The 19,196-nt window shown below is 35.8% G+C and overlaps 1 protein-coding gene across 4 annotated transcripts; it reads right to left on the reverse strand.

The window, feature by feature from the left end:
* Positions 1–1,401: 1,401 nt before the first annotated feature.
* On the reverse strand, positions 1,402–16,507 carry LOC107582252 (periostin-like). 4 transcript variants are annotated; one of them, XM_016268023.1, is made up of 22 exons: positions 16,238–16,506; positions 14,964–15,062; positions 12,131–12,195; positions 11,757–11,914; positions 11,498–11,662; positions 11,275–11,421; positions 11,048–11,189; positions 8,959–9,171; positions 8,592–8,726; positions 7,618–7,766; positions 6,481–6,617; positions 6,267–6,397; positions 5,996–6,126; positions 4,889–4,991; positions 4,724–4,791; positions 4,415–4,460; positions 4,291–4,305; positions 4,025–4,186; positions 2,924–2,968; positions 2,526–2,567; positions 2,418–2,444; positions 1,402–2,234 (listed from the first exon to the last, which is right to left on the reverse strand). In XM_016268023.1, the coding sequence occupies exons 1-22, from the start codon at positions 16,354–16,356 to the stop codon at positions 2,212–2,214; spliced, it is 2,322 nt and encodes a 773-aa protein (XP_016123509.1). In that variant the 5' UTR covers positions 16,357–16,506; the 3' UTR covers positions 1,402–2,211. The 4 variants fall into 4 exon arrangements, with proteins under 4 accessions (XP_016123509.1, XP_016123510.1, XP_016123511.1 ...); XM_016268024.1 differs by lacking the exon at positions 2,418–2,444 and having other exon boundaries at positions 16,238–16,507; XM_016268025.1 differs by lacking the exon at positions 2,924–2,968 and having other exon boundaries at positions 16,238–16,505.
* Positions 16,508–19,196: the final 2,689 nt, after the last annotated feature.

Raw genomic sequence — 19,196 nt, forward strand, 5'->3', positions numbered from 1 at the left:
CAACTAACCCTTTCCAAGTTTGCTGTACTTTGCATTGCCCCTCTTGCCTGAACAAGCTATTGAGGGTTGGGCTCCAACATTACTGCAAATGAAAGATACTGATGGAGCATTTGGATATCCGAAATTACAAAAGGTCAGGACATGATCACAAGTTTTGCCATTCTGCTAATTAGAATAAAATGAAATGACGTGACAGGTTGTCAGAAAGATCATGCGGGAATCTGACTGTAGTTCTGGGAAGCAGCTCAAATGAACCAGCTGCACTGAATGCACAACAGTGGGATGCGTGTCGCCACTAGCCCCCATCTGAAATGTCCCGTTTTGACCTCTACCTCTATGTGGAAATAAATAGCAGCAAGTTCAGTCTTGTTCTGAAAAAATGTTCTCAGCCTTTTGCATTCTTAGTTGGGTTGGCTGTTTACATTTACACACATTTAGTTTATATATGCATATAGTTTGGTCATTTGTCCGGTCCAAACTACTTTTGAAGAATATTTATGCGTGCGTGTGTGTGTGTGTGTGTGTGTGTGTTTATACAAAATGTTTAAATTTTTAAAACTAAAAACATTACCCTAATGTGAAAATAGCATTTAGTTTCTCTACATTATCTTATATAATCAGCATTTCTTACAATAACAAATAAAACTGCATGGAGTGCTTTCAAAATGTTTTAACTGCATCAAGAAGAAAGACGAGCTGCAAGTTCATGCCGCATTTTCTTTAGATAACATTCCCTACTTTACATATTGACACAAAATGTCAGTCTATGACATGCTAAAACATAGAAGTTATGTAAAAATTCTGTAATATAGGTATACCTTGACTTATCCCACATTACAGTGACTGCCTGAACTCACATGAAGAGTGTGAATTTGTATCTTCAGGGGGAAAAAAAAAAGTCTTGAAGTTGATAAATGCACAAATACATTGCACACTCAGAGAAATTCAGCATGAATCAAGCAATTTCAGATTTATAAAACGTGGATGTATGGACTTGAAATACTTGAAAACATATGCAAAATGAAACTTGCTAAAACATAAACAAAAATATGGACTTCTTTTGTACCGATTGTGCTAAAATATGAATCATTATATTGGAAATGGTATTTTTTGAAAAAGTCAAGATCTCCCGATTTCATAATCCCAATATTATTCTGATAATCAGGGCTTTTACATTATATTAGCCCGCATTTTATACATTTGTGAGATATTTTTACATTACAAATATTTTTTTCACCTTAGTAACTGTTAGCTTACAAGTCAGAGAACTTGGCAAAGATAGTGCTTCAATACTCATATTCAATACTTATGTTAACATTCAAAATATTTTTATTTAAAAAAATAAAAATTAAATAATGGGTTAATGTTGTGTAACTTCAAAAACTGACACACAAGTCCATGTCTAAAAGTTGAGTTTATTATGGAAATTGAAAAATAAAAGCAAAGGATCCAAAACCTGTATCTGCTGAATTAAATTTGGACTGGAAACATGAAAATTCAGTTTGAGACAAAGCTTTGAGTTTTCAAAGCATGCATTGCTCAGCACATTTGTGCACGGTTTATGCAAAATGGACACTTACATACACACACAAAACACTAAAGAAGAACAATCAAACCCCTATCCCACCAGAGAAAAAAAACATGAAAAAGATTTGAGATTTTATAACAAAACAATGCAACATAATTTCTATCTTTATTTGAGATTTTACACCATCTAAACATGAGCACCATAAAATCATTGTCCATGCAACAGTAAACTGTACCCCAGAAAAATAAATTCATATTACTGGCTTAAGACAACAGTTCCCTACACCATGTATTTCATATGAATGCTTCCATTTTTTTTGTTAGTATGCCTCGAGTGTACTCCACAAGTAATGCATGGTTCTGAATCATCTGATTTTGTGTATGACGTCACATATGATCACTTATTCATGAAACTGTGATTTTTCAAACCACACTTAAGAAGAGAGAAAGCTTCAAATATTTCCAAAAACATATGGAGAATTTCATATCCCTGTTTGGACCAAATGTACTTGAACGAAATCATCTATTGTCTCTGGGGCAACAGAAATGATCAGTATCGAGTTTGTTTTTCTTTTGTCTTAAACTCAACTCCAACCTGGACCACTGCGCAAGTAACTGAAGGAAGTATATGCTATACTCTTCAGCACTTGTTTTCTACTTGTGCTCACTGTGGCTGGTCTTGATCTAGGTTCTCCTCCGGGGTACTCCTAAAAAATACGAAAAGAGGGGTCACCACATGTTTTCGCACTTGTATCGTTTGTTCAATCTATGCGCAGGTATTATAAAACATACAAATATTTCAAAAAGTGTCAAACTGGTGTTCAGCTGATTGGCCTAAAGTAGCTGTCAAGTTAGTCAAGATGCAAATATCTGTTCAGTGAATTACCGACCTGGCCTTCTTCCAGTCACTCTTCCCTCTGGAAATGGATTAGCAAAAGACATGAAGGTCAACCATGTTGGGATGATTTATCTTGAGATACCTAATGTGAGAATCTTACCTTGAATGAATTTAGTGATGCTTTCAGGCTCCTCGCCAAAATCTAGTGGGAAAGAAGAAGAAATAAGAAATAATACTCGCATTTATCTGATTATACATGAAGGACTAGAGAGAAAAGGAAAAAAGAAGGAAATATTAGTGGTTGAGTGAGCCGGCTTTACTCCATAGCCTGTACTGTAGCTAAAAGAGCTGTAAAGACTACCCAAAAGAACAGAAAAGAAAGAACAATAAATCAAAAGGTTTAGCTGTCTTTTACCAGTATATTTAGCACAATAAACTATATTCCGTAACCTGGAAAATAACAATTTATGGGGGAAAAAAAGGTTTGGAATGAGGAGTACAAAGTGTGGTTAACTGTTAGCGCTGACACAAGCATGCTAATAAAGTGTCACACTCTACCATAAAGCTCCATATCGGTGGAGCTGGTGACTGAATATTCAGGACCTGTTGACACAAAACATTAAGCAGGTGTCAATAATTGTGAAATCCAGGTCTAGGAAAGGATTCGGGTTTCTGGCTTGAGCTACAACTCAACTGTTGGGAAATATCACATTGTGCTTTTCATAGCCATATTTCAAGTAACATACACGTGTCTCTTGGAGAAGAACCAGACATTTGGAGTATGACTAAAAGACAACACATCGCATTTTTTAATTCATTGTTATTAGTGTGTTTCTTCAACTATGGATGTTTTTGGCCTTGTGGACTTTTAGAAAAATCGATGTATTACAGGAGAATTGTCGTTTGTTTAATTGTCAGAACATTTCCATCACATCTTAAATTATGTGTTGTGTTTAATAGATGAAAATGGCATTTTAAACATTTAGGAATGGTTGATTTTAGAAATGGTTGGCTCCTTTGATAATCGTCATTTCATTAGTCATGTCATGGTTAGCGTTTTATGTATCCTAAAAACACATGATTAAGTAATATTTTTACACTCTTTTAACTTCTGAAAAACTTTATTAGTCAACAGATTGTTGGTTGTGGTGGAAATGGATAATTTGTTCAAAAAAAGTTGTAAATCATTTTCCACACAATAAAATGTCAAAACATGTATGATTATTTAACTCATTGTTTACATGATAACATCTTATATACACACACAAACAAAATAACATCTTATACACACACACACACACACACATGTCTGGTCAGCTATCCTTGTGGGAACTCTCCATAGGCATAATGATTGTTCTACTGTACAGACCCTATATTCTGTTGCCCTACACCAACCCTACCCCTAAACCTACCCCTCACAGGAAACTTTCTGCATTTTTAGATTTTCAAAAAACTTCATTCTATATGATTTATAAGCTTTTGTACCCGTAGGGACCACAATTTAGGTCCCCACCGTGACACGAGTCCCCATGAGTCTGTGTGTAGTCAGATTTAAGTCCCCACCAGGATATATAAACCAGTACACACATACACACACACACACACACACACAATATACACACAAAGCTTTATATCATGGGTGTGTTAAATGGAGTTTACCTTCAATGACTCTGGTAACTTTGGTAATAGATGGATCCCCCTCGATGACTCTTGTAACCTTAGTGACAGAGGGTTGACCCTCAATTACACGGGTAACCTTTGTAATTCTCGGATCGCCCTCAATAACCCGAGTCACCTTGGTCATGGTGGGCTCTCTCTGGACTGCAGACATAAGAAACACAGTACTCATTAAACAAAAAGTCTTCATGCAACAAATCAATAATCTAGCCATCTTATTAGTAATGAGTTTCATTGGCGTCAATTACCTGTGATGACTCTTTCTAAAAGGAAAAAAGTTAAACATGATCATGTCAGATTTAAAGACAACTGAATTTTTGCGAAAACAGAAACTGATTGTATTGACATGAGAAACATTTTTTATATACATACTCATAAATGTCAGAGGGATCTCCTGATATCTGTATCCAGAGACAAACTACAAAGGAAAGAAAATTCATGTATATATCCAGTCTATTACAATTTTTAGGCATGTCAAAAAAATTACATAAAGAAAAAAAAATGACATTTGGATTACACTAGAAATCTGCTCTGTGAGATCGAGTCATGAAGCCTGATTTGGTTGCACGTAATCAAGTTAAGCCCAAGCCTTCAGGGCAACCGCATCCCCTAAATGGGCCTTTATGTTAACTACTTCATGCTTATGACATGGTTTTGAAGGAGCATGTTGCAATTCAATACCTTAATCTGGATGTATCGGATGATCCTTCTCAGGAGTGAAAGGAGGTCCTGGCTCCCAACAGGTATATCTTTAAAACAGAACACAGTTCTTAAACATGGATTTGATTTGAAAAGAAAAGAAAAAAAGCCACTGCAAAAGTAGAGGCATAATTTGATAATCCTCACCCTCGGGGTACAGAAGAGTCCTGACGAAGTGAATTACTCCATTTGTGGCCATTAGATCAGAATCAGGAACTTTCACAGTGTTGACCTGCATGCTCTCATTTGCCTAAAAAAATAAAAACTAAAATAATAACCACCACTGTAATATTGTTATTACCACCACTTCTGTAATATTTGTAATAATTACAATTATTAATAATTGAATTCAACTTAATTTAATATGATTATACAACAAACATAATTTTGTTAAAATAATAATTTAACATGATTATAAATCAAACATAAAAATTTAAAAATGAGATAATACGGGCTTGGCTCTTGTTATATTTAGGAGTTAGGGTTAGGGTTAGGGTACCTATCTGATCTGAATATTAATATTTATTTTAATTGGTATAAGCTAATGTATTCAGTCATATTAAATAATATACTGACAGCTAATTTAGATTATTTAGGTTATTTTGCACCAGGGGTGTCCAACCCTGCTCCTGGAGAGCTACAATCCTGCAGATTTCAGCTCTAACCCCAATCAAACACACCTGAACCAGCTAATCAAGGTGTTCTGGGTTGCTTGATAATTACAGACAGGTGTGCTGGAGCAGGGTTGGAACGGCTGCAGGATGGTAGCTCTCCAGGAGCAGGGTTGGACACCCCTGTTTTACACAGTTTACAGTATTAACTTACAATATAATAACATTATATTGTAAGTATAAATAACATTTTATTTAATCAAAGAAATACAATCTTTTATGTCACCTTTACCATATAAAGTTACTGTATATTAACTTTATATGGTAAAGGTGACATAAAAGATTGTACTGTATATTAAGGTAAAAAAAAACAAAAAAACATAAAACTATTATATGGTTATTTTTAAAACTATTCTTTACCATTGTAGCACTAAAAGCTAAATCAATTCTCTATCAATTCAATCAAAGATTGTATCAAGATTAGTGGTTTTCTACAAAGAATATTTAGATTTTACTCACAGGAAATTTCCACCATAAAACTTTATATTACAAAACAGAATCATATAATCGGATGAAGGTTCTTGCATGTGTCCCTATAACAGATTAATTTCAAGGCTGGGCAGCCAGAGTGCTGGATACTTACATACAACACCTTCAAAATGCTGCCCTGGAGAGTTTTTAGGAGGTTAGTGACTCCAGTCTCCAAGCCTTCACCGATGAAGATGCCATTACTGAAGTGATAGAGCAGGATGGCTCTGAGGGCGTTAACGTCACCTGATCACAGAGAAGAGACGCTGTCACATCCTGTAGCCTCTGTCTTTCATCTTTAATCTCATTAATCCTGAATAAAACACAGTTAAACAGTAATTCTAGATATGGTGTGCCTTGAAAATGACATGTATGAAAGGACTCACTCTTCAAAAGAGACAAGTCTCTCTCGCTGAGCCCTGCAAAAGCCTCATCTGTGGGAGCAAAGAGTGTGAAATCTCCTTCCTGTTTGAGCAGATCAGTCAGACCAGCTGCCTCCGTCAGGGACAAAAAGATCCTGCAGCAATGAAATGATACAGCCACTACAAGAACAAGAACGCGATCTTCACTTTGACTCTGCAAACATGTCATTTTTCTTACTTGAAGGCTCCGTTTTTCACCAGAAGTTGGTACATGCTTGACTCTGCTGGCGTGATCAGGGTCTTCATAAGATGGAGGGCACCGTTACTTCCCTCTTTGCTTCCACGGATCAAGCAGGCGTTCTCAATGCAGACAGCCTTTGTAGTTAAAATATTATGAGACAGTTCACTTCCTCTGAGTTTACTAATGGAAACTATTTCAGCTATTACATAGCCCTTACAATGTCAATAAATGTCAAGTGTAAGTAAAGGCCAAAGAATAAGAATTCATACACCTGTAATTTCAGTTGTGTGATGTAACAGAGTAACACAGTCTTTATATGAATCTGTATCAAGTGTTCCCATAAAATATACTTGAAACATATCATAAATGTGTTAAAATAGTACGTTTAAAAAGGGTAAGAAAATACCTTTCCAAAACATTTCAGATATACATGTACATATACAATAGTCATGAAAATATAATTTTTTTTTCATAACTTTTATAAAGTTTTATAAACCTTTGGTGTGAGTTTATCAAACCTTTAAAAGTAGTTTTATTGTAGTACATTGGAAGAGCGACAATTTTTTGTTTTTTTAAATGTATTTTATACAACATACTTTGAATGATAAGTAAAGGGCAAATATCTGATGAACAAATATGTAAAATACATTTATATAAATAACATTAATAAACATTTGGTAACACTGTACTTGAAGGGGTGTGCATCAGACTGACATGACACCTTCATTGTCATGAATATGAAGGAGGTTTTATGCATGTTTATGACAACTGTCATTAAGTGTCATTCGCTCAGTTATGTCATTTTTAATGCAAATATGATATTATTTGACCTAACCCTAACCCTACCCCTACCCCTAACCATAGCCCATAACAAAGACATCTCAAACAATGTCATCTTTGCATTAAAGATTACATAACTGAACGAATGACACTTAATGACAGTTGTCATAAACATGCATAAAAAACCTTCATATTCATGACATGTGTCATGTCATGATTATGTAGGTGTCATGTCAGTCTTATGCACACCCCTTCAAATAAAGTGTAACCAAACATTTAATTATATATAATTATTATACAATAATTTTACAAATCATAAGCAAATCAAGAAAAAGGACATAAATCAACACTGACTGTGCGGTAGACGAAGACTCTGAGAAATTTCCCTGCGAGTGTTTCCAGACGCTGACCATTGTACAGCTGACTCAGCACAATCTTGTTCTTCAGGATGTGGTTTTCCAGAATGATCTTCAGGAAGCTCTGGTCCATGAACATCACCTCATCTAAATTGTGGAAAATAAATTATATGCACTTGAGGTTTACCATCATGCCAAAACAAACATTTGTATAACGAATAACATGACATAATGCGACTCTGATTTAGTACGATAAGAAAGACCGAGCAACCTCTTACATATTAAAACATTCACATAACCAAAGTGGCCATAGAAACATTATATGTTTCAAACTGCAACATGTAAAAACTTGGCCGTCCTTTTGTGGAGAGCTGTTTGTGGAATGTGCATTCCCAGAAAGGATTTTCAGTTATTGTAACACCAGGCACTGTCCCTTTCCCCCGTGCAGCCTAGTAAAAGGAATGATTTAGCCTGTAAATATAATGTGATGAATTTGTTCACCTGTCATTAGCCACAAATGAGAAACAAACATGTGATGATGAGGTGAAAGATCTAGCTTAGCCTCCTGTGAGGTCTGAAACCTTCTCTCTGGTAGGTGGGATAACAGAAGCTTTCGTCTTCTCTTTCTTTCACCATCTTTGCAGTGCTGGAAGCCCGATGAGGCCAATAGATTTACAGATACAAGTCAACAAGCTGCCATTTTACATACACATGCACTGTATGAATCATCTGTTTTTACACCTGCTATTCCGTGAGGAATCAAAGTTATAGTTATGGGACCGCAGAGGTTAACAGAGGCAAGGCATATCAGCAATTGAAAGAACACCGGTCTTGCTAAGGTAGAATTAAAACAGACAATGAAAGAGAAGAAACCAGCAGCTGTGTTACATTAAGGAGACTATGAAAGTTAGTTAAAGGGATGGAGAATAATAAGAAAGAGAGATTGACATGTATTCAGAAATGTTTGCTCACCGTTGAAGGCTGCGTTAACTGGGGCCAGGAGTGTGTACTCAGCCTGGGGTCTCATGGCTGCAGACAAGCCCAGCTCTGTCAACATGTCGCTGAAGGTGCCCTGAGATTGTCCAACCAACTCCATAACCTGTTTAGCTTAGAAGAAAAAGGCAAAATCACAATCTTTAAAAAGCATATTAGAATGCTTTCTGAAGGATCATGTGACATTGAAGACTGGAGTAATGATGCTGAAAATGTAGCTTTGCCAACACAGGAATAAACTGCATATTCAAAATATATTCAAACATAATTATTTACTTACTTTTTTTTTTTGGAGATAAAAATGTAATCGCTAGTAGGATAAATGAAACTGAGAGGTTAAGCTAACCAGAGTTGGGCATGAGGACTTGATCGATGAGGTGGATGACTCCATTGGTGGTGACAATGTCCTTCTTGAGTACCATCTTGATGCCATTGACTGTGAGACTATCTCCATCGCAGCCAATCTCAATATTGCTGCCCTCCAGGGTCTCATAAGACGTGCCAGCCATGATGGCCTCGGAGCACTGAACAGAGTTCAACAGATGGTAGTTGAGGAGAGCTGGAAGAGAAGAAACATCAGTCTCTGTCATCCTAGCACATCTGTTATTCCTCTTGCACGCCTCTTGAGATATGAGGAAATCATGGAAAAATCATTTTCTTTTTTTTCCCTTTTTTTTTAATGTTTTGAACATACCACATCAGGTAAAAAACACAAATGGGAATGAGTCTGTTTGAAAATGCATCATACTAACAATTTTGCACTGTGATTTAACAAGGTATTTGCTTCAAATTAATTTGCATTAAATCACTTGGCAAGCACAGAGTTTAGGCTGGGTATGTAGAAAAAAATTGTCCTTGCTAGTTGATTGCAGTTCTCATTCTAGAGAGCTTTTGATTGAATAAAAATCTGTGTAGTGCTACATATGTCATCAAATTTCTGATTTGTTTTCCTGGAAGAGAATGATTGTAAATTTGAAATGCCTATATCTGCTAAGTTCCCCCCATATGATTGTAAAGCGCTTTTGGTGTACAGCAATACACAATAAAGAGCTATATAAATGCCTCATTCATTCATTCATTCATTCATTCATACATTATGAATGTTAGATGTACACTAGCATATCAATACAGTAGCTTCAAAGCTAATAGACATGAACCTAAAGCCCCAAAACTACAATTTTAATTTCATGTCCTTTAAAATTTGTCTTTAAAAGTCTATGGTTTAATATATAGATTATGCAGATAGCATATAAATGCTTGCATGTAATCCATAATGACACTGCATTTCCTGTTCGTTTCCAAAGGGAACCATTAGGGATCCTTGGGAGCCTTTGGGTCCTCTCTGAGTGAATCCCTTAGCAGCTTCAAGCCATTTGACTGCAAATGGAGCGCTCTGATCTCACATCAAAAGTCTGGCTATAGGGACTAATAAGAGGGCAGAGATCACCATTGTTGTTTTCACTGGATTGTAAAGCTAACAGCTGTTTCCTGTCTATATGTTTTTTTGGCAAGACAAGGACGATGCTCTTTTCAGAAAGATCTTTCTCCTTTGCCCTTACAATGAACATATTTCTTTAACAGTTATAAAATGTATTCTGCATCACTCTGGAAAACACGGACCATAGGAGTCAAATGGGTGCATGTGTTCAAGCCGGCTGTTGTCTCAGCATATTGTTTTTTGTGCTGAATTTGATGGTATTATATGCTGTCAATAGTTAATTGTATCAGGCATCAGTATCTAGGTTAAGCTTGGAGTTTTCCTTTTTCATTTCCCTGGCTTCTCTCAATGAAATTATGTAGCAGATCAAATATCTTTCCAATTGGCACAACAGATTTGGCCATAATATTAGTTTTATTTTAGTTTCACTCAAGCAGTTAACTTAACCCTTAGTGTATTTTAGATAAACGTTATATTCATGAGAGTGGGCATTACGTAATTCTTTTACATGATCATTGGGAAAGCTAATGTTTCCAAACTCCAAAGCAAACATCAGCCACAGTATTTTGAAAATAATGTAAGACATACCCATAAACTTTAATTCTGCTGCCGAAAACCTTCAGATTTGATCTCATCTCCAAGGGGCTCAACTGTAACCCTGTCTAAATCTCAAAGTAGTCCCATAAGTGTGGCTATGGCACTGTATGCCAACTGTCTGAGAATTCCAGGTCTACAGCTCAGGGTGCAGCAGGCCCATCTGGTTTGAAAGGGGGTGAAATAACACTCAGCCTCATTCAGTTGACTCAGATCAACGAACGTGGCACCAGGGAACTGCCAGTCCCTTGATTTCCTGCACCTTTATATCATTACATAAGAATAAAGGCTTTCTTTGCGCCAAGTCTGCCATCAATATGGGACTTAACGTTTCCCTTCGGCAACTTAAAGCACTCCGTTTGAGATAATGCATGGGGCTTTACATCTTAGTGCTTGGGTTTACCTTGGAGGGAATTCTTGTCTTCCATAAGCCTGTCCAGAATCTCTCTATCCAGCTTGTCAAAAGCATCATTGGTTGGGGCGAACAGGGTGAAGTGTCCCGGTTGACCCAGCTTCTCAATCAAACCAGATGCAGTAGCCACAGTCTGGACAAGAAATGAAGCATAAATGACTCATGGTCGATAGGTTTGGTTCATGGACTACATGGTTCCAAGTTTCCTTAAAACTTACGCTCAAAGTACTCAGGTCATCATCCACTTCGATCACATCCTGAATAGAGTTGCCAACGGCCGTGATGACACGGTCAATGACGTGGACCACTCCGTTGGTGGCCACCTGGTTGCCGTGAATAATCCTGGCACAGTTCACTGTGACAACCTGAACAAGAACCATGTGTAAAATTTGTTCCTCATGGAGACGCAAGTAACCTCCATTTCTCAAAATATCAACTTACCCCATTGGAGTAATGATTGATGAGCAGGTTCAAGTCGTTGTACATGGAGGTGGCGGTCATTCCGTTCTTGAGGTCTTTGGTAAGGAGACGTTTGTTGACCATGTGGTAGTGCAGCGCATTGTACAGCTCAATATTAACATTGCTCACCAGAGCATTCCTTATCTCCTATAGGATAAAGAGCAAGCCAATGCAAAACAGTCAAGGAATTACTAAATTTTCATGTGTGTGCTGGAGGGGAAAAGAAGGAATGAGATGTTACCGGATCGAGAAGATCCCAAGCATCATTACTGGGGGCGAAGAACGTGTATGACCCAGCGCCTTCAATCTCCTCCTGTAGCTTGGATAGAGCAGAGTAGTCCTGGGTTTTTGTGGCTTTGACCAGGCCGAGGGTGCCATAAACATTGTCAATGGGAGCAACTGCAAGAAAAATGACACAGATTAACTGCACGATTAGCTCCAAGACTGCAGCTATAGAACTCTTTGTCCAACAATGTAGCTTTCAAATCAGGTTGCAATCATACTTAGCATACTAATCAATGTGAATTTGTATTTTATTGACAACATAACTAGATTTAATGATTTTCCAATGTCTGACTGGTCCGTAAGCAACTATTAAGAAACCAACCAACCAACCTGCAGGACAGCCGTGCATGCCTTCCAACTTCATGTAACCTGGGCAACACTCATACAACACGGTCCTGGATAAAGAGGGAAGATATAAAACCAGAAGCACATGTGTTAAGTGAGTATTGGATCTAAGACATATGGCACCACTTTGAAAAAATACAATACCAGTAGTGTACAGGCTCAAATTCATTTTTTTCTTGGATGCCATTCACTAGTCGTTACAAGCTATCCTGGTTTTAATGATAACACAGTTCATGGTCCTGGATAGACAGTCTGTCCATATGGTAAGCATTAACTGTCTTTGTACATAAACATGCTATGTGGTCCTGAGGTTTGTGCCTTATTTCACTATCATTGTGTTGTCACAGCATTGCATTAATACTTTAAGTGTCCTGAAGCTAAGACCAACTTGATGGTTTGGTAAGGCTGAGGGGTATTTTTTGGATCCAGGGTGCCTTTAAAGTAAATTTATAACCCAGTGAAACGTTGGTTTGGAAGTTACAATGGAAGGAAATGTCGAATCAGCAGTTTTCCAGTAATGAAGGTCGCATTCTATGGTTTTTCTGTTTTCATTGAAAGTGGCTCTTTAAACCTTCAAACCAAGCTTGTAAATATATTTCCATGACCACACAAATTGGATCTCATGGATGCAAAGCCATTTATAAATAACATTCAAAAGTGTATTTGATAAAAAATTATTTCTAAATACATGATAACACATTCAAAATATGCATAACTGTCTAAATATAAATCTACATACATGTGCATTTCAATTAAAATAAAATTATGTTATGAAGCATAATGTAAATTGAAGATTTTTTTTACATTTCAATAAAATTCACCTAAGCTAATTATACCAAATATACAGCAGCCATATTGTAGAGTTAATAAATAGCTGTTAATGGGAAACAGGTTTTTTATAAGGTCTTCTGAGAAAACACCACTGGAGAGTTACAATTCCCTGAGAAGTTCTCAAAGCTGGAGGATTTCAAAGTTGTCCTCTATGTGATCGCCATACGGAGGATCCAGAAACAATAGTTATGGATAATGGCAGGCCTCTGTGTCTTCTATGGAAGTGAAGAACAGTGAAAGGGTAACTGAGGGATGTCAATGAGGTCATGTCTCTCTAGAATACAAGCTTCTAAAGAATCAATCCCAAAAACAGGAGGAAAACATGACTCCTGATGACCAGACACTCTGAGGGAATACGGCCGCATTAATCATTGGGGAGAAAGTCAGATTTTCCAATTTAACTGAAGGTTTCCCTGGTGAGTCACCAGTTCAAAGGATCCACAACATTATGCACATGTTCAAACCATTTAGATGGAGCTAAAACCATCAGATAGTAGAGATATCTAGCAAAATATATAAAGATAAGCTTTGTAGAACATAAAACCCATGACTTGAATGAAAATGGATACTTTAAAAGGTAGTAATCTTCAATCTTTCCTCATCTGCATGTTGAAAAGCCATCAGTGATATAGTTTTTCATACCAATCTTTGGGAGAGATCTAAGATATACTGTCATACTCATCTCAATTATGTAAGCTACACACACTAAACCAGATATTTACAAAGATTGCCAGACCGCTATGCAGGGTTGCTAGGTTTTCACAACAAAACCCACCCAATTGATACTCAAAACTAGCCCAAAACTAGCCCAATCGCATTCTGGGGGGTAAAATACATGTCTTTTTTTTTGGAGTGGGGTGGTAAATAAAATGGTAAAAATTGCATTCCAGGTGCTAAATATAACTTTATCGGGGTCGTTTCAACCCACGGACATGAAAAACAACCCGCGTCAACAGTGTTAAAGTACCCCAATTCCACGGGAAGACCACAGACTTGGCAACACTGCCGCTATGTAATGGTCTGCTGAGCGCAGAGAAAATACTCAGAGCAAAACAGTTCCTGGCTTTCCAGTAATCAAAACTGCAAGGGAAGCAGAAAGTCTACAGAATATCTCAGGCAAGTCTGGCTTTGCAACTAAGGAAGTTCGAAACCACTGGAGGTTACCTCACATTGCTGTTTGGTCACACATGAAAGGCCTGGGTAACCTTTTTACGTTGCCGCTTCCTCTCTTTTCCAACTACGGAAAAAGAAGTTGAAACTGGAGGCATGACAAACTCTGTTGTGGTTGACCATGTTGGCCTCCAGAAACCACCACATCATTACTGGAGCTTTCACATTAGGACTTTGAGCTCATCTTACCAAATATTGTTACTCTAGATGTTGCTATCTTTTTTGCTGTTTTTTACATTTTACACGCCACTGAGTTCACTTAGTTTTGCCAAAGAGCTTCCTGAAACACAGACGAGCCTGCTGACATTTCCACCTTGTAGACAGCTGTGTATTTTCGCCTTAGGACAGAAATTTAAGGAAAGGTGTTTCAACACAAGCCAAGCACTCCAGGCAAGCTCTACTGCTTTCTTTAATCATTGGTGGCATGTCCTGACAATGTCAGTGGGTCTCACCATTTCATACCAATTAAGGTTCTGCAGTTCTCTTGTGGTTTGTAAGACTGAGTGCTGTAGTAACGCATGGAATTTGGTTAGTAGCAGTGGAGTGGTTCTTTTTCTATTCATCTCTTCTTTGTTTTGGCAGCAATGTTAAACTGTAAATCTACTGTTGAAGCACTGTAAATTCAACTATTAAGCTGCATTTGGAGCTCAAGTAGGAAATCATATGTGCATGCAACTGTTGGAAATCTTCACGCACTCTTACGAGTTGGGACAGTGACCTTTCACCTTTGACCATCGGAGCAGCTGGAACTTTCCAGTTTCTGTCAAACAGACAGAATTTGTAATAGCCTCCAGAAATCATAAAGCATAACACTTACGCTTTCTTTCCACAGATGGCCCCTTGGTACCAATTACGGCAAGTGCTGAAGTATTTCTTCTTTGTCCCCACGGCTTGCTGGAGAGCGCACACATTTGGTCTGCAGAAAGGTAAAGGTAAGACAGGATGAAATGAGTAAAGCTAAGACAGAAGAGTGCAACAGATACGCAATATTATATTTATTTATTTTTTGTGACAGCATTGTGCTTTTCTTTAAAACTGGGACAATAAGCTTTAGCTTTGATGTAATAAAGGTAAAATTAAGACAATAAACTTTAATGTACCTACTTCCTTAAGAAACCTATTATTATATAAATATACCTAAAGTTAATATATTATTAACTTTATTATACCTATTAAGGCCTTTGTATTTATATAAAAAATAAAAAATAAATAAAAAAAACATACACTGAGTAATTTTTTTTTAAATATTAAAATTAGTTATTAGAAAATAATAGCGTATACAATTATAATATTATAATTTGTATAAGATTATACAAATTTATTAATTTTTGAAAAATGTAAAAAACAAAACAAAAAAAAACACACAAATAACATTGTGTCAGGTAACCTGAATATATACTTTTAAATAAAATTTCATTCTTATTTGGATTGTTTTTATACTCAAAGTCAGCCTGACAACATTTTGGCTACACCAAAAAAAATTATTTTTTTTAGATAAGATACAATTTCACAGTTTTACAGTTTATTTATATTGCAAAAGGACAAAGAAAGTTTAAATAAAAAAACATCAATAATAATAATAGCAATATATGTAAACACTTTAAATATTTAGAAAATAAAAAAACATACACTGAGTAATTTTTTTTTTAAATATTAAAATTAGTTATTAGAAAATAATAGCGTATACAATTATAAGATTATAATTTGTATAAGATTATACAAATTTATTAATTTTTGAAAAATGTAAAAAACAAACAAAAAAAAAACACACAAATAACATTGTGTCAGGTAACCTGAATATATATACTTTTAAATAAAATGTCATTCTTATTTGGATTGTTTTTATACTCAAAGTCAGCCTGACAACATTTTGGCTACACCAAAAAAAAAAATTTTTTTTAGATAAGATACAATTTCACAGTTTTACAGTTTATTTATGTTGCAAAAGGACAAAGAAAGTTTAAATAAAAAAACATCAATAATAATAATAGCAATATATGTAAACACTTTAAATATTTAGAAAAAGCATAAATGTAAATCATAATAACTACTCTTATTTTAATATTAATAAATGAAATTAATATCTCTTACCCTTCTTTCTTTGCTCTAATACGACTGTGGGCAACTATCTTGTCATAAGCTGAGGAGTCTGCCTGGTCAAAGGCAGACAGCACAAAGAGTGCAAAAGCAGCTGCAAAGAGTAGCTTCATCCCTGCTTTCCCCACTGTGAGACTTCAGAGCAAGAAATGGGCTCCAGCTGAGGGGGAGAGGGCTTTTATAGCTCAGCTCTCAGCAGCAGGAGAGACTGGTAAACTATCAGTGCACCAGCCTTTCCTGTTCACCAGTGTGTCTCTATGATCTCACCTCCCAACACTGAATAAGCAAAACACAAAGAGGAGGATTAATTCAACAACGAGCTGAGGTGTGAGGTTGAAATGTTGCAAAATTCCTAATGAATTAATAATAACATACATGGGGAGCTATTTTAGTCCATATTAGGACTGGTGTAGAACTTTCACATTTTTTAAAATTTGATAGTTATTCTTTACTGGTGATATTTCATATTTAAGAAAATCTGAATCTATGCAACATACGTACGCTGTTACAAAATTTCATAACTGACGAAGGATCCAAAAGTCTGAGAAATGCTTCTGTTTTTTTATTACAAAGCATATTATCAGAATAAATTTGAGTGAAAAGTTAAAAAGAAATTTCAGAATGTCTTTGGTATGACAGCAGAACTCAAACATTTGTGTAAAACCTGACGATTTTATGTATATCCAACATTTGACAATGATCCAAATAGTATCTTGTTTTTCAATTTAAGCAAGAACGTCTGAGTGTCTGTACAAAGTTGTTCACATGCTCAATATCAAAATGTGTAATCTACATATAAAGCAAAATCTTAAATATTTCTTTATCATTTTACGTTTTTCAAAATCTTTCTAAAGTATTTTTCTTTCTTCCAAAGTTTCACGTTTATTTCCAGTTATAAATGAAAATTCAATTCCAGATTTTTTACTGTTCTCAGAGTTTTCGACACTTCATCAATCAGGCATATAATACAAAGAAAGAAAAAAAGGACTTTGTTTTAAAGGAATATTGTTGGTAAACTTGTAACTTAAAGGGAAAGTATTTCAGTGAAGTAAAACATGAACAATTTTGTGAACCAAAGGCTGCAGGATTAAAATATAAATCAATTTTACACAACACTGTAGCTTCACTCCAAGTCTTCAAATATATACACTAATACAAATCAACCCTCAACGCATCTGATACAGCAACCTCATCCAGATGCATGTCTCTGTGCTTGGCTCACTCTTGTGGCCAGATGCAAACATAACTATGAAAAGATGCTGGTATCTATGACAACCTTTGGAACCTTTTGGATGGGTGGCTCCATCTTGTGGAAACCCTTAACAACAACAAAAAATAATACTTAACTGACATAGTAGCATGATTTTTTTAGGGCGTCCAGTCTGAAGACATCCATCTTTCTGGCCAATGCCCAATCCAAAGTGCACTTTGTTGATCCTGGTCTTCTAGAAGAAAACAGAGAATATAAATATTACTTACAGTTAGTTATAAGACATGAGGGTGCAGTGAACATAAATAACGACTTTTCAAACAAGTTTTTCCAAACACTCACCCCATCTGCCACTGGTCGCCAAACATACTGCCATTTAAGAGCCTTTTTTCTTCTGACCTGCTAACAATCAAATTGCAATGAAAGAGTCTTGGTTGACCTCACACCTAATAAACACTGACTCTGTCAAAACAAGATTTGGCTTATATTTTGAAAAATGTGATGTTTAAAACTGTCATTTAGAATCTCACAGAAACATGTTTCTGAAGTGAAATTACATGAGACAGAAATGAAGACGCATCTGGAAATAGCTTCATCACTTTCTTCCCACTCTTTCTCTTTTCCATCTCTTCTCTGTCAGTGCTTTTATGGCTTTTGGACAAGTTATGCCGCAGTGTCGCATGCAAAGCTAGCGAGCCGAGAGACATTGGTAGTAAATATCAGAACATGAACATAATCCCCTCAAGCTGCAGAGGCTTCTGCTAGGAGATCACAAGATGTGAAAAGAAAGTACAAAGAAAGGACAAAAAGAACCAAAAAAAAATTAATTATATATATATATATATATATATATATATATATATATATATATACTGTATATATATATAATGTGTGTGTATATATATATATATATATATATATATATATAGAGAGAGAGAGATATTTACAGAAATGTGTGTGTATATTTAAGTGAAAGAAGATATTAGTTTAATAGAACGTTCTGTTCTCGGAACGTTAGTGTATAATTATAAAAAGAATGTTCCTAGAACATTAGGAAAAAGACTCAGCAAATTTTTCATCGCTACCACATTTGCCTCAAAGACACAGGGAGCGACTCATTTCAACAGCAACAAAGTCTGACAAACTATCTGCTGACAATTTATTCACTGTTAATTGAAAGCAGCATGGTGTGTCCCCAGATAAAGGAACTGCTGTGAAGTCAATTAATTAAAGAACAAGAGCAGCCACTGCGTGTTCCCATGGCAACAAAAGAAAAATAACCACTTGTGAGAGTGAAAGATTACACATAGTATGTCTGTGTGTGTGCGTATAGTGAAAAACTCCCAGTATATCAAATATTTTCATTTTTCAAAAATAAGTTCAGAATGTAACAAATGATTAAGCATCATTTGGTGCGCATTAAATTCGGGGAAAAAAAGAGAAAAAAATTTGCATGCTAAACAAAGAATCTGAACTAGCAATATGTTACCAGGAGAGTGAGTTTTTATTTTATTTTTTCAAATAATCACAGAAATATTACTGAATGTCATGTGGTTCATGAAAGTCAGTTGAAATTACTTCTAAGATCTTAACATTTTAAGAGTTAGATACTTATTCCAACATCACAATATTGAGGGTATGCTTAGAAATCTGCAACAGATGTAATCAGATGTATAGACATCTGTATTATGAGCACTTTACTTAGATTGCATATATATATATATATATATATATATATACACA

This window comes from Sinocyclocheilus grahami, unplaced genomic scaffold (genome assembly GCF_001515645.1).
Source record: "Sinocyclocheilus grahami isolate Dianchi unplaced genomic scaffold, SAMN03320097.WGS_v1.1 scaffold42.1, whole genome shotgun sequence".
Taxonomy (NCBI): Eukaryota; Metazoa; Chordata; class Actinopteri; order Cypriniformes; family Cyprinidae; genus Sinocyclocheilus; species Sinocyclocheilus grahami.